The 23,117-nt window shown below is 42.8% G+C and overlaps 1 protein-coding gene across 2 annotated transcripts in view; it reads right to left on the bottom strand.

Annotated features, from left to right (window-relative positions):
• Positions 1-23,117, bottom strand: part of stk10 (serine/threonine kinase 10) — a 111,168-nt gene that overhangs the window by 47,438 nt on the left and 40,613 nt on the right. For both annotated transcript variants that reach the window (XM_060837104.1, XM_060837106.1), the window contains exons 3-4: positions 16,400-16,448; positions 15,329-15,478 (exon numbers count right to left, since the gene is read on the bottom strand). In XM_060837104.1, coding sequence (XP_060693087.1) covers positions 15,329-15,478; positions 16,400-16,448 — 199 coding nt within the window. The remainder of the gene's footprint in view (positions 1-15,328; positions 15,479-16,399; positions 16,449-23,117) is intronic.

Raw genomic sequence — 23,117 nt, 5'->3', positions numbered from 1 at the left:
GTTCAGAAGGGTAGGATTGGTCTCCCACATAAGCAACTACAGAATCCTCAAACAGATCTTCCAAGAGGTATTATGGGCAGGTGGTGGAGATGTCACTGAGTTATGCCCAAAACATCGACTGTCTCGCTCCTCAGATGCTGCCTGACCGGCTGTGCCTTTTCCAGTGCTTTATCGACTCTCGTAATACAGTGGCCTACGCTTAAGCTCTATGGACCAGAGTCCAAATCCAATGATGGCAGCTGGTGGAGTTTAACTTAAATTAACAAATCTGGAATTAAAAGTTAGTCCCAGTAATACTGATTAAAAAACCCATTGTTGACTGTCACAAAAAACCATGATTCACTCATGATCTTTACAGAAAGGATTTTGCCAGGAGATTAACTAGACTAATACCTGGAATCAACAGATTGCTTTGTGAAGAAACATTGCTAAGAACACTAGGTCTGTATCATTTGGAGTTCTAAAGAATCATGGCAGACTTAATGGAAATATAAAAGACCCTGAGGGTGCTGATGGATGGATGTTGAAAGGATGTTTCCTTTTGTGGGAAAATCAAGAACTAAAGTCATAGTTTTAAAAAAAAACAAAAGAGGTGGACATTCAGAACAGATAACAAAACATTTCTCCCCCCTCGGAGGATTGAATGCCTTCAGAATTCCCTTCCTTAAATGTTTTGGCGGGTTGGTCATGCTGAATTGCCCAAAATATCCAGGGACGTGCAGGCCCGGTGGATTAGCCATAGAAGATACAGAGTGATGGGATAGAGGATGGGTCTGGGTAGGCTGCTCTTTGGAGGGTTGATGTGAACTCGATGGGCCAAATGGCCTGCTTCTGCATTGTAGGGATTCTACGAAAAGGCAGTGAATGCAAAATCTTAATTTTTTAAAGCAGAGCAAGATTATTATCAAAGGGATGGCCAAAAATGTAAAGGAGGATAGTAAAAGCTTTTTTAGGTATGTGAAAGGGAAAAAAATGGTTAAGACTAAACTTGGGCCCTTGAAGACAGAAACAGGGAAATATATTACGGGGAACAAAAAAAATGGCAGAAGAGTTGAATTGGTACTTCAGATCTGTGTTCACTGGGGAAGACACAAACAACCTCCCAGAGGTAACAGTGGCTGAAGGACCTGAACTGAAGGGAATTTATATTTGCTAGGAATTGGTGTTGGAGATACTGTAAGGTCTGAAGGCTGATAAGTCCCCGGGGCCTGATGATCTACATCCCAGGGTACTGAAGGAGGTGGCTCTAGATATCGTGGATGCGTTGGTGATTATTTTCCAGAGTTCGATAGATTCAGGATCAGTTCCTGCGGATTGGAGGGTGGCTAATGTTGTACCACTTTTTAAGAAAGGAGCGAGAGAGAAATCAGGAAATTATAGACCAGTTAGTCTGACCTCAGTGGTGGGAAAGATGCTGGAGTCAATTATAAAGGATGAAATTATGACACATCTGGATAGTAGTAACAGGATAGGTCAGAGTCAGCATGGATTTATGAAGGGGAAATCATCCTTGACCATCTTCAGTTACATCCTGAAAAAAAAAATTCCAGATTAGTCAAGCGAGATCCAGTGGATGTAGTATACCTAGACTTTCAGAAAGCCTTTGATAAAGTCCCACATAGGAGGTTAATGAGCAAAATTAGGGCGCATGGTATTGGGGGCAAAGTACTGACTTGGATTGAAAATTGGTTGGCTGACAGGAAAAATTGACAAACGGTTCCCTTTCGGAATGGCAGGCGGTGACCAGTGGGGTACCGCAGGGATCAGTGCTGGGACCACAGCTTTTTACAATATATAGAAGATGGTATTAATAGTAATATTAGCAAATTTGTTGATGATACAAAGCTGGGTGGCAGGGTGAAGTGTGAGGAGGATGTTAGGAGATTACAGGATGACCTGGACAGGTTAGGTGAGTGGACAGATGCATGGCAGATGCAGTTTAATGTGGATAAATGTATGGTTATCCACTTTGGTGGCAAGAACAGGAAGGCAGATTACTACCTAAATGGAATCAATTTAGGTAAAGGGGTCGTACAAAGAGATCGGGTGTTCTTATGCACCAATGAAGACAAGCATGCTGGCCTTCATAACAAGAGGAATTGAATATAGAAGCAAAGAGGTTCTTCTGCAGCTGTACAGGGCCCTGGTGAGACCGCACCTGGAATACTGTGTGCAGTTCTGGTCTCCTAATTTGAGGAAAGACATTTTGGCTATTGAGGGAGTGCAGCGTAGGTTCATGAGGTCAATTCCTGGAATGGCGGGACTATCTTATATTGAAAGATTGGAGCGACTGGGCTTGTATACTCTTGAGTTTAGAAGACAGAGGGGATTTGACTGAGACATAAGATTATTAAAGGATTGGACACTCTGGAGGCAGGAAGCATGTTTCCGCTGATGGGTGAGTCCCGAACCAGAGGGCACAGCTTAAAAATAAGGGGTAGGCCATTTAGGACAGAGATGAGGAGAAACTTCTTCACCCAGAGTGGTGGGTGTGTGGAATGCTCTGCCCCAGAAGGCAGTGAAGGCCCAGTCTCTGGATTCATTTAAGAGTTGGGTAGAGCTCTCAAGGATAGTGGAATCAAGGGTTATGGAGATAAGGCAGGAACAGGAAACTGATTGAGGATGATCAGCCATGATCATAATGAATGGTGATGCAGCCACGAAGGGCAGAGTAGCCTACTCCTACACCTATTGTCTATTGATTATTGGGGGATTATGTAGGAATGTAGAGTGGAGATCAAAATCAGATCAGCAAATGTTTTCTTGAACAGCAGGGAAGACTTGAAGGACTGAGTGACCCTTCTCATGCTCCTTGTTTGACTCTTTACTCTTCAGACACACAGCAATGCCATTGTCTCTTAACCTGACCAAGCAAACCAATTGTTTCAAACCACCAAAAAAGTCAGGAAGGAAATGAAACCAAACCGTCCACCCTGGATCAACCTAGAGACCTGAAATGACAAAGCACGCAGTTTAAAGTCCCTGCCAAGTCCTCCTTACTGACATCTGTGGGCGCTTGTGGAGAAATCAGGAGAGCTGTCTCACAGACTAGCCAAGCAAAAGCCTGACAGTCATACTTACCAAATCGTATCATGACAATGTTCTAGACATCATGCTTGCCATCTCTGGGTACATCCTATCCCACTGGCAAGACAAGTCCTCCAGAGGTGATAGCATAATGGTACACAATAGTTTGGAGTTCACTTCGGAGCCCTCAACATAAGGGCTGAAGTCAATTAACCCTCATTAGATCAGGCCAAACAGAAAACCACCCATTACCAACGACAACAGTACCCCCACCTCCCACTGATATCAGATGAAACAGTATGCCATGTCAAGCACTAACTGGAAGCAGCACAGAGCGCGGTAAGGGTAAGCAATGAATTCAAAATGGGGGCTTCAATGCCCATCACCTTAAGTGGCTCAATAACATCACTATTCAACAAATCAGATGTACAGCATGGAAACAGACCCTTCGGTCCAACCCATCCATGCCGACTAGATATCCCAGCCCAATCTAGTCCCACCTGTCAGCACCCGGCCCACATCCCTCCAAACCCTTCCTATTCATATACCCATCCAAATGCCTCTTAAAATGTTGCAATTGTACCAGCCTCCATCACTTCCTCTGGCAGCTCATTAGATACACACACCACCCTTTGCATGAAAAAGTTGCCCCTTAGGTCTCTTTTATATCTTTCCCCTCTCACCCTAAACCTATGCCCTATAGTTCTGGACTCCCCAACCCCAGACTTTGTCTACTTACCCTATCCATGCCCCTTCTAGTTTTGTAAACCTCTATAAGGTCACCCCTCAGCCTCTGATGCTCCAGGGAAAACAGCCCCAAAGGATAACGTTCCTGGTTTGTTGTGGGTTATGCCAGAAACCAAGGAAAACACCTACATATCCTCACCCTGATCTAACCGTCTCAGAAGCATCTGTCCATGACAGTATCAGAAGTGACAACACCACAGTTCCTGTGGAGACAACAGCTATCTTCACAATGAGAATATCCTCTATGTTACATGGTCTAACACCAGGCTAAATGGAGTAGCTTTCATACAGATCTAGCAACTTAAATCTGGGCATTCACGATGTTCTGTAGGCCATTGGCAGAAGCAGAACTTTAGCTTCATGGTCCAGCATACCCAAGACTATGCCATTACCATCAAGCCGGGGAATTAACCCTGATTCAACAAATACAGGAGGGCATGACACAAAGCAAAGTTAAAATCTGATGAACACATTCATGAACAAATTCATGCTGAACAGCTATCTGAAGCAACAAGAGACTAACAGACCAAACAATTCTACAACCAATCAACAACAACCAAGCTCCGCAGTCCCATTACATTTATTCGTGAATGGAGGAGGACAACTAAATAACTAACAGGAAAAGGCGACTCCACAAATAACCCCATCCTAAATACATTGGTGCAAAAGGCAAAGCTAAAGTACTGACTGAATGATTCACCTTGGCCATCTCTGGAGGTCCCCAATATTGACATATTAGTCTTCAGTCACTTCTTGATGCCATGTGGAGTGAATCGAATTAGCCAAATGCTCTAGATACCGCAAAGGCCGTGACAACGATTAAGCAATAGTACTGAAGAGTAGAACTGTAATACTAGCCATGTCCTTGCCAAGCTGCTCAACTACAGATGTAACAGTGGCATCTACCTGTTGATGTGGTAAATTGCTTAGGTATGTCCTGTCCACAAAAACAACTAATTGAACCTGGACAAAAATGCATCAGTCCAATGTCAACCATCAGCCAAGTGTTAAAGGGGTCATTGATAGTAGTTTTGAAATCTCACCATTACTGTGATGCAAGAAATATGCATTACGTATCAGTAAATCTCTAAATAGTCATATGATAATGATCAGATAATCTGTTTTTGTGATGTTAATGGAGGGATAGCACTGGTCAGAGCTCACAGAGAACTTTCCAACACTTGTTTGAAATAGGTGGCGGCGATTTTTTACATTAACCTGAGAAAGCAGATCAGACCTTAATTGTAACCCATTGAACAAAAGGTAGCACCTATGACAATGCATCACTGCCTTTGGACTACCCTTTAGTGCCTATCTAAATTTTGCACTCAAGTCCTGCAGTGGAACTTGATCTGATTAATTCTTCTGACTCAGGAAGAGCAAAAGCTGAAGACAAAAGAAGAATGAAAGTTAAAATTCATTACCGTTGTTTCTCCTTAAGTATTTATATTAATGGACATCAGATAAAAGGAAGATATCTTGGAAAATATAGATACCAAATCATAACTATTGATGGGCTGAGTATGAAAGTGGAACGGATTCAGCAAAACCTAAAAAAGCTCAGAGGCAGCAAATACAGAATGTCAGTTCTATCAATATTGAAGTTGCAGTTTAAATCAGGTGATGGGGAAAAAAAATAATTTTTACGCTACATTAAATTAGAAAATGTGATAATGTCAAATTGTAATGCTTGTCAAACATGAAGGATATTTTTAAAATCTCTGAAGACATGACACATTTATGTTTTGTATCTCATGATGCTGTAACTCCTCTGAAACAGGGACCACCCAGGAAATGTTACAACATTCTTTTTTTTCCCAAAATAAAGCAACAAAAATGAATGATCCAAAATTCTAAATTATACCAAAGTTATCAAAAAAAAAATCAAAGAATCAACCACCCTCCCCAACACTTCGACAGATCTAATACAAATCAGCCAAACAAGTGGTTGCACTTAAAAAGTAATGCAATTTCCTGCTATAACTTGATGCGCAGTTTTAATCTCTTGCACAACTTCCAGTTTCAGTGCAGAACTTTACAAGTAGCTAATGGTCTCTACGATACCACTGCCCTGTGTTTAAACTAATAATCTGGACTTCAGAATTCCTGTACAAATGGCTCAACTAGGAATTATAATGTCATGAATTGCAATGGAACAAAACTGCACTCCACAAGCGCACACTGCATACGAACTATAAGCTAGCAGTATACTGAATGGTTGAATGGAAATGTAAAGCACAGAATATTGAGCAAAATTAATGCAATTCAAAACAAATACAAGGAACATGTAATTGGATAATGTATTTAGGAAGTGATTTAAACTGAAAACAGAATATATTGGGTACTGCTTCCACATGCATGGAGACAACATCCACATCATCACTCAGTCCTTTCGCTATTTTTGCCATCAGACCTCTTGTCTGATATTCAGCGACAGCCACAATTTATTCAAGGACCATTTTCCAAATCCATCACCTATGTAATTTTCCAACACAATGCTTCCAATTTAAATTTCCCATCCATTGGATTACCTTCTATCTGCTTTCTTACCCACTTTTAACCTTCAGCAGCTTTATACTACACCAAACCAAAATCACAGCTCCTCCCTCTTCCTTCATCCAACATTTATGATTGTGGCTTTACATCTTGGGTCCTATGTTGAAATTGCCTCCTTTAAAAACACTTCCTCAAAATGTTAATGGAAAGAACTATCCATGCAGCATATCAGAAACAAAACCAGAAATTGCTCGAAAAGCTCAGCAGATCTGGCAGCATCTGTGGAGAGATAACAGAGTTAATGTTTTGGGTCAAGTGACCTTGCCTCAAATGTATCGAAGGGTCTGTTTCCATACTCAATAACTATGAATATTTGTTTAACTCCCTCACAGATAACATTGACATTTGCAACTTCAGTTTCTATATCTCTTCGCTCAAGGATCTGTCACCTTCATATGGTTGATAACACTGCAGTTTGAGTCACAGGCCATAGATGCAAATTTCCTATTGCCTAAAGTACATGTGAAACTTGAAAGGGTTCAGAAAACACATACAAGGATGTTGCCACAGTTGGAGGAGACGCTGAACAGGCTGAGGCTGTTTTCCCTGGAGTGTCGGATGCAGAGAGGTGACCTTATAGAGGTTTACAAAATTATGAGGGGCATGGATAGAGTAAGTAGGCAAAGTATTTTGCCTGGGGTCAGGGAGCCCAGAACTAGAGGGCATCGGTTTAGGGGGAGAGAGGAAAGATATAAGAGAGACCTCAGAGGCAACTTTTTACACAGAGAGTGGTTTGTGTATGGAATGAGCTGCCAGAGCAAGTGGTGGAGGCTGGTACAATTGCAACATTTAAGAGGCATTTGGATGGGTATATGAATAGGAAGGGTTTGGAGGGATATGGGCCGGATGCTGGCAAGTGGGACTAGATTGGGTTGGGATATCTGGTCGGCATGGATGGGTTGGACCAAATGATCTGTTTCCATGCTGTACATCTTTGTGACTCTGATTCTACATGATCTTCCCCTGATGCTTCAGCGTTGTAAATTGTGGGATTTTGTTGCATTTAGTTGGGTATCATACTTTTCAAGAGTGCTTCACTAGTAAATATTTGTGTAACATTTTGAAGTGCTTCAACATATCTCCAAGATATACAATTCATTCTAAAATCAAATTCGTTTTAGAACTTTCATCTGTTGAATTGAAAACTAAAAAGATCCATACATCAAAGAACCTTGCAACAGAAATTTATTGTCATGCAGTAAATACCATAAAGGTACTTAACTGTAGCATTACAGAACAGAATGTGATGCTGTATCCATAGAAGGAAGTATTATATCAAATTACTTGAAAAATATATTTTTTAATCAAACTTTAAGGAGTATCTTGGAGGAAAGAAATGTAAACTATTATGGGGCTAGGGGTATGGTGGGACTTCAGAACTTGGGGCCAAAACAACTGAAGGGTAGCCACCAATGGGAGAGGGACTAAACTTGGGAATGCTCAGAAGCCAGAACAAGGGGCTGACAGCTATTATGGAGATCTGTGCAATTGAAAAGCATTGCAAAAATTCAGAGGGGAGGTGCCAGGGAAGGATTTGAAAAGAAAGTTAATTTTAAAATCAAGAAACACAATAGTTAAGGAGTAAGCAGTTCTAGCAGTCACCTTTATAAAGGGAAGGGAATGAGAAGCATGGTGAGCGAGAAAGATAGATAAAGAGAAAAGGACAAGAGGGGAAGAAGAACAGGGAGGAGCACAGAGCAGACAAGGGAACAGATAAGTGACTGCTTAGTTTCATGTTTAGTAACTAAAATAAGGCCGAGCTGGAAGTTTTTGTTGCAAACGTTTCGTCCCCTGGCTAGGCGACATCATCAGTGCTCTGGAGCCTCCTGCGAAGCGCTTCTTTGATGCTTCTTCCGGTATTTATAGTGGTCTGTCCTTGCCGCTTCCGGGTGTCAGTTTCAGCTGTCCACTGTAGTGGTTGGTATATTGGGTTCAGGTCGATATGTTTGTTGATGGAGTTTGTGGATGAATGCCATGCCTCTAGGAATTCCCTGGCTGTTCTGTCTGGCTTGCCCTGTGATAGTAGTGTTTTCCCAGTTGAATTCATGTTGCTTGTTGTCTGCGTGTGGGGCTACTAGGGATAGCTGGTCGTGTCGTTTCGTGGCTAGTGGATGTTCATGTATGCGGATTGTTAGCTGTCTTCCTGTTTCTCCTATATAGTGTTTTGTGCGGCAAGGACAGACCACTATAAATACCGGAAGAAACATCAAAGAAGCGCTTCGCAGGAGGCTCCAGAGCACTGATGTCGTCACCTAGCCAGGGGACGAAACGTTTGCAACAAAAACTTCCAGCTCGGCGAACAGAACCACAACAACGAGCACCCGAGCTACAAATCTTCGCACAAACCTTGAACCTATTAGACGGATATATATTAGACCTACCCCTGTATTTTCACACTTAGTTTCAGCAATTAGTTTTTAAACAATACTGTTTTGCCAACAAGTAAGTCAGAACAGAAATTTGAGACAAAAATCTTCAAATGACATGGATCCTAGTTTATATTTTTAATACAAATCTGTTGATTGTGTCCCAAGTGTATCAGAACATTGCTGGTCATGTGCTTTGGAAGGCTTAGCTGCAGAGTTCATAGCAGGGCCAGAAAGCTTGGGTGGTGTTATTTTACACTTCTGGTGCATGCAAAACACCCATATGTTATCAGTTCAAGCAGAAGCAACAAAATTCTATTAATAAGTCTAGAATTGATAAATCTGTGCTAAATTGCAAAACATTATTAAAGGAAACAAGAACTTTCCAAACAAACTGGGGCTGCCTTAGTGTTAAGGGTTTAGATGGAGAGGAATTAGATGGAGAGATATTTGTATCAATAGTCCCAGGTGAGGTGCTGGAAGACTTGAGGTTGGCCAACGTAGTGCCAATGTTTAAGAAGGGTGGCAAGGAGAAGGCAGGAAACTATAGACCAGTGAGCTTGACGTAATGGTAGGCAAGTTGTTGGAGGGAATCATGAGGGACAGGACGTACATGCATTTGGAAAGGCAAGGACCAATGAGGGATAGTCAACATGGGAAATCATGTCTCAAACTTGATTGAGTTTTTTGAAGTAGTAACAAAGAGGACTAATGAGGGCAGAGCAGTAGATGTGATCTATATCGACTTTCAGTAACACATTCGACAAGGTTTCCCATGGGAGACTAGTTAGCAAGGTTAGATTTCACAGAATACACAGGGAGAACTAGCCATTTGGATACAGAATTGGCTCAAAAGTAGAGGACAGATGGTGGTGGTGGAGGGTTGTTTTTCAGACTGAAGGCCTGTGACCAGTGGAGTGCCAAAAGGATCGGTGCTGGGCCCACTACTTTTCATCTTTCATAGAAGTGATTTGGATGTGAAAATAGGAGGTATAGTTAGTAGGTTTGCAGATGACAACAAAATTGGAGACGTTGTGAACAACTAAAATGGTTACCTCAGATTACAACGGGATCTTGATCAGATAGGTCCAATGGGCTGCGAAGTGGCAAATGGAGTTTAATTTAGATAAAAGTGAGGTGCTGCATTTTGGGAAAGCAAATCTTAGCAGGACTTATACACTTAATGGTAAGGTCCTAGGGAGTGTTGTTGAGCAAAGAGACCTTGGAGAGCAGGTTCATAGCTCCTTCAAAGTGGAGTCGCAGGAAGAAAGGACAGCGAAGGCGGCGTTTGGTATGCCTTCCTTTATTGGTCAGAGTATTGAGTACAGGAGTTGGGAGGTCATGTTGCAGCTGTACAGGACACTGTACAATACTGTGTGCAATTCTAATCTCCTTCCTACCAGAAGGATGTTGCGAAACTTGAAAGTGGTCAGAAAAGATTTACAAGGAATGTTGCCAGGTTTGGAGGATTTGAGCTGTAGGGAGAGGCTGAACAGGCTGGGGCTGTTTCCCCTGGAATGTCACAGGCACAGGGGTGACCTTCTTAAGGTTTATAAAATCAGGAAGGGCATGCATAGAATAAATAGACAAAGTCTTTTTCCTGGGGCGGGGGAGTCCAGAACTAGAGGGCGTAGGTTTAGGGGTGGGGTGGGGTGGGAAAAAGATATGAGAGACACCTAAAGGGCAACTTATTCACGAAGAGGGTGGAGAGTGTATGGAATGAGCTGCCAGAGGAAGTGGTGGAGGCTAGCATGATTGCAATATTTAAAAGGCATCTGGATGGCTATATGAATAGGATGGGTTTGGAGGGATATGGGCTGGGTGCTAGCAGGTGAGACTAGCTTGGGTTGGGATATCTTACCGGCATGGACTGAAGGGTCTGCTTCCGTATTGTGCATCTCTATGACTCTAAGAAGTTGAAGTTTTTTTATCCTGCTCTTATCAGAACCTACGATAGCAGAAACAGACTTGGAAAAAAAAGCACTGTTTTAAACTGCATGAGAAGAGGATACGGATTGATTGTGCCAGTATTTGTGGAGGGGATGCAGCAAGACACTTAACTGTCAACCTTAAATCTCTGACCAAGAGATTGTGATGGGTCAGAGTGTTGCCACGGGGATGCCAAGTTTGGCTGTCACGATGACCCCTTTTTTTGAAAAAAAATGCAATGCACATACAAATTCCCTTTGCTTCCAGAAAATAAGGTCTTAAGTATGTGTGTGTCCCTCAGCTTTTAACGTGTGCAAATGCATCACATAGACTGAAGCACTTTTGGATTTATTGCTAAATCCTCTCTAAGGAGGAGACAGCTAGCTAAATCCTCTCTAAACATTTTCCCACACCTCCAAAGGTCCAGCTTTTGCTAGCATCTTTGTTGCTGACCATGAGAAGTGCATTTTCAATGTAAAGGCCACAGACCAACAGTGAGCATAGTTGAAATGCAGATGTACATTTGCACTATTTTAACCCATAGCTACAAAGCATTTCTTTACACCTCTTAATAAACTCCATGCTGCACTGAAATGCAGTAACCAAGTGCACCTCTTGATATGTTAATTCGCCAAGTCAGACAATGAATTCTTAACTACGTTCTTAGACATACATTCACTGGTCATATACATATTGCAATTCCTACGGTCTTGCATGCTACAAGATCAATCTGATTAGCAATCTCACGAATTGGATTCAAGCCATCCGCTCACCATATAAGCTGAAGTAGCAGATATCTAAACTATCACGTCTGGTAACGGTTTCCCTGATCAAATCATCACTCATATCATGAAAACTCATGAAAGGGCCTATGTAACCTATCTCGTTCACTAATGCCCTTTAGGAAGGAAACTGCCACCCTCACCTGGTCTGGCTTACATGTTATTGACTCCCAACTGTCCTCTGGGCAATTAGGGATGGGCAATAAATGCTACCTAGCCAGCAACACCCTCATCCAGTGAATGAATGAAAAAAAAACAGAGTTCACCACTTTTGGCTTTGAGCAGTACCCAGCTCACCATCGATTTCTCTGGAAGAAGAACATGTCTCAAACATTTTAACAGAAGCTAGCTGCCTCACGCTGCCATTCAATAAATCCAGAAATGGTTTTCTCCATGACAGGATACTGCTATCAAGCCAAAAAGATACTTGGCCTAGCCCACAAATTGGTCATGTGATAAGAGTTTCAGTTCTGGTGTGACATCAGCTATATAGGTTGTTATATATCCCAAAGGCCAACAGACCACATCAAACAACTCATTGACCAGAGTGGACAACTTGTTGACCATGCTGAACCATCCTGTTCCTGAGATCTTCATACAAGTACCACTGATCTGACTGTGCTATTGGAAATCATTGATTAAATAATCTGGACTATGCTCGAAACCAATTTAAGTTCATCTGCTGGACCTATTGAGTGATGAATACTTGCATGCTAAAAGCTACATGAACACTCAGGGCTCTGTTTTATGGAGGCAAAAAGAAATTTGTACATATATTACAACTTGTTAAAAAAAATGCAGTTAAGGAGACAGCCTTGTTCCCCCTCAAACACTGGGGTGACTAGGGCATAGTTCTTCAACAATGAGCTCCACAGCATGGTAGCACTTGAATCCAGGCAAATATACACACAAAAATGTTTAGTCCCACTAGCACACTCCAGGCAAGTCGAAACTTGCTTTTCAAACCTCTCTGTTCTTTTGAATTCTTCAAAAGGGAAAACACAAAATAAATCTAGTTTTGGATATAACTGGTAGGGTCGGGCTTGCTGCTGAGCACGAATGGTCAGCCACTCATTTTTTAATCATAAGAAATCACAGTCCAGTGTATTTTGATTGTAGCTTGTCTCCTTTGAAAGACCGTTATTTGAAATTCCCTTTGCAGCCAAAGGGGTGGCATTGCATGGGTCTCTCTTTCCAAATATCCAATTAAGGTACATCAAGACATTTGTCTATATCAATTCTTGTGAAAAAAAAATACAATTTTGAAATTACAAAGGATGCATGCCCACAACACTTGAGTGGTTCTGACCCACAGTCAAGACAGCCACCTTTCAGGAGAGGAAAGTTCCAGATTCTAGCATACTGTATGTGCAAATGTGTTTCTTAAATAAAGGTTAGTTGTTAAGTTCACAAATATTGAGTAAATATACAGGTTTTAGGTTGTATAAGATGCAGTTTGCTATGTAGCAATAGTCAGGGCAGTCAAAAGGCCAAAAAAGGGCTCTGGATTAAACCAGAACTGCAAAGACCAAGACTGGAGGGAGCAGGGAAAGAGTGCTGCTGGGGTGGGGAAGTGTGGATGAGCACAAGTGAGGTTTGAGAGGAAAGAGTGGTGGGGGCGAAAAATAAGAAACAGGAAGCAAGAGCCATTTTCTGGAAAAGGAATTCACTTGTGTACTTTATGGCTGGGGTGTCATTGTTTTATCAATCTGGTAATATACAGTGAAACTTTCAGAGGAATAAATCAAAATGATAGGAAATATGGGTTTCTCCATGCCTGATTGAGTTTCAGTGCCATTTGATAAAAGCTAAGTTTTTAAACTCAGACTGTCTTACTTACCTAGCATTGGCTTCCTGAGCTTGGTTCAACCTGATCATGTGACCACTCTGGTCTTTCAAATCATTTTAGTCCACCTCTTGGTGGGCTTCACTCAGTTCAGCAAGTGGTGCTCCAGGACTTTGTTATTAAAAATAGAGCATAGTGTGACAGTTGTAAAGTCATTGGGTGGTTTCCCTGGCTTGGCAACAGCCATTCACCCATAGATGAGTGCCAAAATACTTGGTATCAATCTTGACCAGGCATTGGTCAACAGGGCAACAGCCCTAGAACATTGGAGTACAGATCAAGAATAAATCAGAGAGAGAGAAATATGCCACCTGGTCAACACACTGCTTTACTTACTATAGTCTATCCAACAGCATTGTGCTGCTGTTCAAACTGGCTCAGAGCAGCCAGAAAAAACTTGATCAATGTCTAACCTGGAAAGTCACCTGGAAGTTATCAAGCTCGTCGAATCCAGGGAATTACTAATGGGAGAAAGACCAGCTCGAGTGGCATCCTGTGCCAACAGCTATTGAATTTCCTGACTGCTGTAGTCAAAACGTCTTCACCAAAGAACTGCACAGGCTGATAACTAAAGGAACACCCCCCAAAAAACCTCACATGCTTGGTTGAAATTCCACTAATCATGCTGGAACCCACTCCAAACCCATCTCCACCGCAAAGCTGACTGCAATCACCATCAATGGCAACCTGGTAAAAAACCAACTTTCCAAGGAAAATCCAGGCAACTATCAACCAATTAAGATTGTTCTAGGAAAAATTCAAATGGAATATGAGGAACAGTTTAATTGTAACTGTGACCATTCTAATCAGGCCATCATACATACATTTAAATTGCTGCCGAGGGGTCCACTGCAATTACAACCACTCACACTAGATCAGGTGAATACATTAAATGGATTTTTAATTTCAACAATCTGCAACAGCTTTTTGGTTGTTTCCAAGATGGAAAACCTTCCACAGTGAGGCAGTTAGTGCTGTATTGTCATATCAGCATAAATTTGTTTGTGTGTGGTACTGAGCTATGGTCAACACTTGGAGGAAGTGGCTGAAAAACTTTAACAACGCCTTGTTCTATTACATATAAAAGGACATATCAGAAATTAGGTGGAGAAGAATATTCAAAACACCCAGCAAACAAACTGCTTTCCTATGTATAGCTACTTGTTAAAAGTGCAATGGCAAGACTAATGCCACTCCCTCCTGTATTGCATCACTCAGAATTCTAAAACTGAAAGATTAAGTGCTTTTCACAAAAAGGGAACCAAACTTTACATTTCCCAATCTGTGACGGGGTGGGTAGACTGTTTCAAAGTATTTTAAACGTGGTTCACATTCTGTTAAAGAGGAATTTCTCTTCACAACGGTTGTGCAGTTGAAATTTAAAAAAGCAAACAAGTGATAAACCTAGGTATTTATCCCTCTGACTTTATTTTGATTTAATCCCTGCCTTTTCAATTTTTTGATCACTTAGCATTGCCCTTGTTGAGCAGGGCACTGTTTGTCACTGGCCACTCAGATGTTTCCTTCCTGGTGGTAGAATATGAAAAATGATTTATGCACTCACTGTTGTTCACTGTGTCCTATACCTGCACACACATGACATGCGTGCTGGGGAAAATAAACTGTTTAGCAGTAGTGTAGGGTTTAAGAAAGGAAAACATACAACCAGATTAGAATCTCAAGCCAGGCGAATAAAAAAGAAAAATTTTAAACATGGTATTTTGAAGAAAGGCTGTGTTTGTACATTGGGACATTTCAATGGCCCATCCCTTCAAGTGCTGCTGCTGCATACACAAATCTGCAACCACAAACTTCCCCTTTCAAGGGTTACATACAAGATGTAGATACTGGTTCTTGATGCTCTGAAAATGTGTACACCTCTTTCACAGGAACTTGGCAGCGAAAGGTCCATGAATGATCATTACATAGTTTTACGCCCACGTTATCTCAAATGTGAATAGTTTACTGTAGGATTCATCTGGTTTAAAAAGGAAAATGATTTCATTCCGTCAGACCTTACAAATGTACAGATTAATCTTTCATGAAAAAGCATTTGAGCCAAGTAACCACCTTACCAAGTTTGATATTGCCATCCTGAGTGAGTAGGACATTCCCTGCCTTTAAATCCCGATGGATGATTTTCTGGCTGTGAAGGTAATCTACAGCTTCCAGCATCTGACGTGCAACAACACGAATTTGTGGTTCAGTCAGTCCACGGTCCAATTCTGTGGGAGGAAATTGCACACAACAAAAATCTAAATTAAATGCACGAATGAGTGCTCATAATTAAAGTGGGGTGGTGAGGAGTGGGGGGGGGGGGGGGGGGGGGGGGGGGGGGGGCGGCATGGAGGTCATGGTTTGGCTAAGAACAAACAAGCAAAAATGGATTTGGGAAAAAACAGGGATGCTACATTTGGCTCTTAGGGATGATTCCTTCCAAGAGAATCTGAAAATCAGGCAGGGAACAAAACAGAGGTGTAGCAATGTTCAGATTCTATCACAACATACCTCAAGGAGTTGCTGAAAAGCTTTCACGTCAGTGGGAATATTTGCCAAAGCTTTAGAAGCACAGAGCTTTTCTGGAAAAGGCTGCATAAGGGGTCTTGCACAACAGCAGCGGGGTTTTGATATTGTGTGGCTATGATGGTTGGACCAACGTTGAACAAAGTCATAAATACCAATGCGGGGGGGGGGGGGGGGGGGAGGAGAAGAAGGTGAGATGCTCTTTGAAGGGTCAGTGCAGACTCAAATGGGTCAAACAGCCTCTCTCTGCACTGTAGGGATGCTATGATTCTAGCAAAGACCACCAGAAAACGGTACAAAACAACCAATAAAATACAACCCTGGTGCCTATGTTGAACTGTTGGCTTAGTTGGGAACAGTTTCCAAAATAAAATTGCATTATGTAGGATTTGGGAACTCATGCCAACACTGGCAGGGAGAGAAAGGTTAGCCTTGGAGAGCTCCTTGGAAAGCTCCTGAACACTTTTGCAGGGCCTTGTTATTCCTCCAAGTTTCTTTGACAATTCTGATAATGTTTTTTTTCCCCGAATGGAAGTACATAACTATCCAAGTTAACAATCTTCCAAATATCGATTGTATAAAATAGCAGCTTGCTGCTTAAATCATATGACAAGGGAGCTTACCTAACATTGTAGCATCCACTGCACCACCAGGACAGAACTCTATCATAATCTTTAAAAGGAGAAAAGAGAAAACAAACAAATCAGGTCAAGGTGAAGTTTCCAAAGATATTTTACAGAAAATTTTCACCGAAAAATGTATACTGTACATTCTCATCAATGCATCTCCAACAAACTCTCCCCAATCACCTACATAGTAAAGATATTGTGGTTTTAAAGCATCAACTTTCTGATCATGCGGAGCCATCTAATGGTCATATATATGATGCAGTATGACCTTACATCTCCATCTGAGTGAACTGGTGCAAGTTAGTTTGTGCCACAATAGAAAGAACCCTCTCTCAACAACAGGAGAAGGCACAGGAAAGTTAACATTAGAGACCATGAAGCATCAAGTGATTAAAAAATTCCTAATCAGCTGGCAAGACAACTGCAACAGTAAAATGACCACCCATCATTTGTGGACAGTCACACAATATCTAGAGCATATGCAAGTAGCTGCTACTCTGTGGGATGCAGGTCACTGACCGAAACCGGCCAGTTGGAGGACTGATCCCTGTAAGTACTCTTTGTTGGTTGGATATGGACAACTACTTTGATCTCCAAGGGACACACAACAGCTGGCTGTTGATTATGCAGCTTAGAGTTTTTCAAACAGCAAAGAATTTTGGGAAGTTTCAGCAGCATAGCCCCCTGTAACATTCCAGATCAGGATAGCCATCTTCAGACCCTTCAGGGAACCGGCCTCAATAGGCTCTGAACACTTGCAGCCGGTGAGAGAACCTGCCCAATTATCAACCGCAGTTCAGGGTAGAGCCTCACAGTGGAAGCGTGCGGCCGAAGACTGTTTACCTTGTACCAGTAACTGATGGATATCTCTTCGGTCAGCACAGCCAACACATTTCACACTAGTTTATTCAGCCAGCAGCCATGTAACCACTACTTCAACCTAGATCAGAAGCAGTCACACAAACTTAACCAACTCAAAAGTCCTCTGGAATTTCAGAAACAAAATAAACAGAGCAGTTTCCTGATCCAATACATTTAGAACCTCCTGGTGTCTGCAGGCACAGTAATACAGCTAATTAATCATTCCTATTGTCACAGGATGCCTGAAAATTATCAGGCTCTCCAAAAACCCATGGCCCCTAATAAAACACACTCCATACTTGATACATTGATAACAGTATCCCCGCAACCGAGAACACTTCAGCAGTCCAGGACATTTGACCTCAGACCTTTGGGTGACCGTCCTCCAAGGTGGACTTCAGGATAGGCAACAACGAAAAGTGGCCGAACAGAGGATAATAGCCAAGTTCAGTACCCATGGGGATGGCCTCAACCGGGACCTTGGGTTCATGTCACACTATGGGTGACCCCACTGCACTATACATACACACACACTCACAGACTTAAATCCCTTTATACTCATACATACACATTCTCTCGCACAGACACTCATAACTGCTTCCACCTCCCCCCCCTCCCCCGCCCCCACATACACATCTAAGTTTGTGGGGGGAATTTGTAATTGCAGAATTACATTTTACTTTGCCCAAAAACTGCATTAATCCATGTAAGATTCTGTAAATCTGTTTTTTTAAGATTAGAATCAGTCTGACCACTGTAACACAGTCTCACGCAGAGCACCTCACACCTTAAATGCATTATCTGGGCTGACCTGGCACCAATTGTTAAAGTTCACTTGAAAATCTAACTTTTAAAAAAGTTTTGCGAGTTACATATGCAACAACGGAAACCAACATGTCATTCTAAAAGATGAGAGATTTAACAAACAATCCAGGTATGTTGAAATATGTAATTTCAGTTACATCACACCTTTGCTATAAATTCTGTGTCTTACAATCTTATACTTCACAACCACCTGATGAAGGAGCAGCGCTCCGAAAGCTAGTGCTTCCAAATAAACCTGTTGGACTATAACCTGGTGTTGTGATTTTTTTAAACTTAATACTAGAAGTGAGTTGCTGCTGAGTGAAACAGCACTTTGGTTGATAACAATTTTAATTTTGAATTGATTTATTGGAACATGCGGAACCAGTAACATTTGGAGATACAAGCTGTATTTCAAAATGCTGGATGAGGAGTCAGACTGTAGAATTACTGAAGCCTAGAGGCTAGCGAAACTATGTGGAGAGGACATGGAGGCTAGGAACAGCAGCTCACTATCAGGAATTAATAACTGTTGCAAAGCTGAAGCCCTATTTAGAGTTGATATCAGCCTTTGAAATCTTGGAGTCCACTGCACTAAAACTTGCAGCTGGTGACAACTGGGGATATAATCCAGTTTGGGATGCCCTGTGTTAGGTAGTATATACACAGATAAGAGGGAACCAGCAGCTCTTTCTACTGTTGGTGGCTGATATGTTTGGTGTTCAGATTTCTGGTGCATGTGGAAAATGAGCTGGCAGAGGAAGTGGAGGAGGCTGGTACAATTGCAACATTTAAAAGGGATCGGGGGAGTATATGAATATGAAGGGGTTGGAGGAATATGGGCTGGGTGCTGGCAGGTGGGATTAGATTGGGTTGGGATATCTGGTCAGCATGGATGAGTTGGACCGAAGGGTCCGTTTCCGTGCTGTACATCTCTATGACTATTTATATCAACTTCAGTCTGGGCTGTGTTCAGTGGCCGACTGCCTGAAAAAGAAAACGTAAATTGGTTCAAAAACACTCATTTCCCATGATCAAGGGTACTTCCTCGTATCAAAGAGTGTGCCCTGCCCCCGCTCGAGCAACAGTCAAGAACAGTGGTTTTGCTGACGAAAAGACTATTTTCCCTTATTAGTGTTAACAGGACAAGCCAAACATCCTGTTTTGTAAGTGTACACCAGCTGCCATACTGGCTAAAAATGAAAACAACATACTGCTGTCTAAAAATCACAATTTTTTCATGAAAACCTTAACTTTTAAGTGTCCACAATAACTATGAAATGCAGAACACTTTTCACGAGCCTTTGCACAGAGCCAATTAAATACAGCATAAATTATCAGGACCCCATAATCAGAGTTTAGACAATTGACATCTTGACATGTCACCACAAAAAGCTTGGCCTGCTGCCTACAGACAAAGGTAATTAAAGGCTTGTTCCAGCAAACATGCTCCTACCTAGTTTATATCTAGTATGGCAGTATAGCAAGTCTCAACATATATGTGGCTCAAAATCAAAGCACACACTGAATTTACTGGGGATGTCTTAGTAAAATAGAGGGAGAAAAAGAATTAATGACAAAGTATCTAGGCTGGCTGCCAACTGCATCTGCTTAATTAGAATTTTTACAGCACTGTTTAATACAACTAGAAGCCCCAAGTAACCCAATTTATTCTTCACTTGACGCATTCGCCAGATGCACTGTTCCAAACATCACTCAGCTTCCAACCACAACCAAATCAAAGATGCTGCTAGAATTATGGTTTTTAATTTTATTTGAAACAAGAATATTTGATATAAATGAGCACTTATGAGACCAAGTCTACACATGTGTAACCAAGCTCTCTGGAACTAACAGCTACTGTTCTAATTAGCATCTTAACCCAGATGAATAAAGCTTTCAATTTATAAACAAGTGAGGTGCATTCATCATAGTCATAACTACAGAGGGTGTGGTAGAAATCATATTTCAATCAAGTGAAACACATGCAATAAGATACACTTCCAAATCAATTAGTTGGGATGCAGAAGACTGGGATCGGTGGATTGGCTTCCTGCAATTGCATTGCTAAAAAGCAGCACCCTTTCCATAACAATAGAACCATTCAGATAGGAATCTGCAAATCTACGACTGGGTCAGTGGGACAATCAAAGCAATATAAACATCATTTGACTACACACAGACATGACTTCACCGCATATCAAACTGTAAGTGACTGTATCAAAAAGCTTATGTAGGTAATCCACCCACATGGTGTTTGTATCCTGCAACAATGAATGGTGGTCAGAATTAGTGCATGGGTCATCAAAACATGAATTTGCTTCACATTTGCCAAAGCTGCAATGAGAAGGAAGCATAGCTATACCTGTTGAAAGAGAAACTTTCATTTCTTCCATCTCTGTCATGGCCAATGTGAATAGTGACTTTAGACTTCTTACATTTGCAGATTAGCCAATGGTATATCAATGCAGAAAACTCATTTCACAATGCTGCAAGGTTCATACTTGAGAAATTGAAAAGACCAAAGCATCTTCAAATTAGTTCATCATTTGAGCATCTCAATAAAAAAAAACTGTACTCCAACCGAGGCACTGCAGAGAGCAGATAATGATGAGAACTTGATCCTTTCGTTATTGACACTAAGTGGAATCACAACAGAGAGAAAAAGAGTTCCAGTCTGTACCCTCAAGCAATTTTCCAGAAAAGCTACTGGCGAAGAAAGAGAATCAACTGAGTCCTTGGACATGAATACAGTGTAGGTACAAGTACTGGAATCTCCGACATAAGCAACAGCACAACTGTCCAAGGTATCATACACCCAAGTTTATAAATGCAATCCAGCTGGTAGTTGCTATCTGATGATGCTTAGTAATACAATGTCAGTGCAGCAAAAAGCAGCTCATCTTTCTGGAAACCAAACTTCCTTCTGCTGGAAATGAATTGTAACATAATTCTATTGTAATTAAACAGAGCAACGTTAAAGGTTGCAAAGCAATGCGAGTCATATATACAAACTGCAAGTGACCTGAAAACTCAAGGACTTGACTTTCACATAAATGAGCTCATCTTGTGCTCCATGACATAGCTGCAAATGTGTTGCTGGTCAAAGCACAGCAGGCCAGGCAGCATCTCAGGAATAGAGAATTCGACGTTGAGCATAAGCCCTTCATCAGGAATAAGAGAGAGAGAGCCAAGCAGGCTAAGATAAAAGGTAGGGAGGAGGGACTAGGGGGAGGGGCGATGGTGGTGGGATAGGTGGAAGGAGGTCAAGGTGAGGGTGATAGGCCGGAGTGGGGTGGGGGCGGAGAGGTCAGGAAGAGGATTGCAGGTTAGGAGGGCGGTGCTGAGTTGAGGGAACCGACTGAGACAAGGTGGGGGGAGGGGAAATGAGGAAACTGGAGAAATCTGAATTCATACCTTGTGGTTGGAGGGTTCCCAGGCGGAAGATGAGGCGCTCCTCCTCCAGCCGTCGTGTTGTTGTGTTCTGCCGGTGGAGGAGTCCAAGGACCTGCATGTCCTCAGTGGAGTGGGAGGGAGAGTTAAAGTGTTGAGCCACGGAGTGATTGTGTTGGTTGGTCCGGGCGGCCCGGAGGTGTTCTCTGAAGCGTTCCGCAAGTAAGCGGCCTGTCTCCCAATATAGAGGAGGCCACATCGGGTGCAGCGGATGCAATAGATGATGTGTGTGGAGGTACAGGTGAACTTGTGGCGGATATGGAAGGATCCCTTGGGGCCTTGGAGGGAAGTGAGTGTGGAGGTGTGGGCGCAAGTTTTACATTTCCTGCGGTTGCAGGGGAAGGTGCCGGGAGTGGAGGTTGGGTTGGTGGGGGGTGTGGATCTGACGAGGGAGTCACGAAGGGAGTGGTCCTTGCGGAACGCTGATAGGGGAGGGGAGGGAAATATATCCTTGGTGGTGGGGTCCGTTTGGAGCTGGCGGAAATGGCGGCGGATGATACGTTGTATGCGGAGGTTGGTGGCTCCTCCAACCGCCACCAAGACAGAACCCCACTGGTTCTCACCTACCCCCCCACCAACCTCCGCATACAACGTATCATCCGCCACCATTTCCGCCAGCTCCAAACGGACCCACCACCAAGGATATATTTCCCTCCCCTCCCCTATCAGCGTTCCGCAAGGACCACTCCCTTCGTGACTCCCTCGTCAGATCCACACCCCCCACCAACCCAACCTCCACCCCCGGCACCTTCCCCTGCAACCGCAGGAAATGTAAAACTTGCGCCCACACCTCCACACTCACTTCCCTCCAAGGCCCCAAGGGATCCTTCCATATCCGCCACAAGTTCACCTGTACCTCCACACACATCATCTATTGCATCCGCTGCACCCGATGTGGCCTCCTCTATATTGGGGAGACAGGCCGCTTACTTGCGGAACGCTTCAGAGAACACCTCCGGGCCGCCCGGACCAACCAACCCAATCACCCCGTGGCTCAACACTTTAACTCTCCCTCCCACTCCACTGAGGACATGCAGGTCCTTGGACTCCTCCACCGGCAGAACACAACAACACGACGGCTGGAGGAGGAGCGCCTCATCTTCCGCCTGGGAACCCTCCAACCACAAGGTATGAATTCAGATTTCTCCAGTTTCCTCATTTCCCCTCCCCCCACCTTGTCTCAGTCGGTTCCCTCAACTCAGCACCGCCCTCCTAACCTGCAATCCTCTTCCTGACCTCTCCGCCCCCACCCCACTCCGGCCTATCACCCTCACCTTGACCTCCTTCCACCTATCCCACCTCCAATCGCCCCTCCCCCTAGTCCCTCCTCCCTACCTTTTATCTTAGCCTGCTTGGCTCTCTCTCTCTCTCATTCCTGATGGAGGGCTTATGCTCGAAACATCGAATTCTCTATTCCTGAGGTGCTGCCTGGCCTGCTGTGCTTTGACCAGCAACACATTTGCAGCTGTGATCTCCAGCATCTGCAGACCTCATTTTTTACTCCATGACATAGATTTAATAGTACCTGATCATTTAAAAAAAACTTGCAAAAATAACATTAAAATAGAACTAAAATTACATCTATGGAGAAACT

Source organism: Hemiscyllium ocellatum, chromosome 16, assembly GCF_020745735.1.
Source record: "Hemiscyllium ocellatum isolate sHemOce1 chromosome 16, sHemOce1.pat.X.cur, whole genome shotgun sequence".
NCBI lineage: Eukaryota > Metazoa > Chordata > Chondrichthyes > Orectolobiformes > Hemiscylliidae > Hemiscyllium > Hemiscyllium ocellatum.
This window is presented reverse-complemented; position numbering and strand designations above follow the sequence as displayed.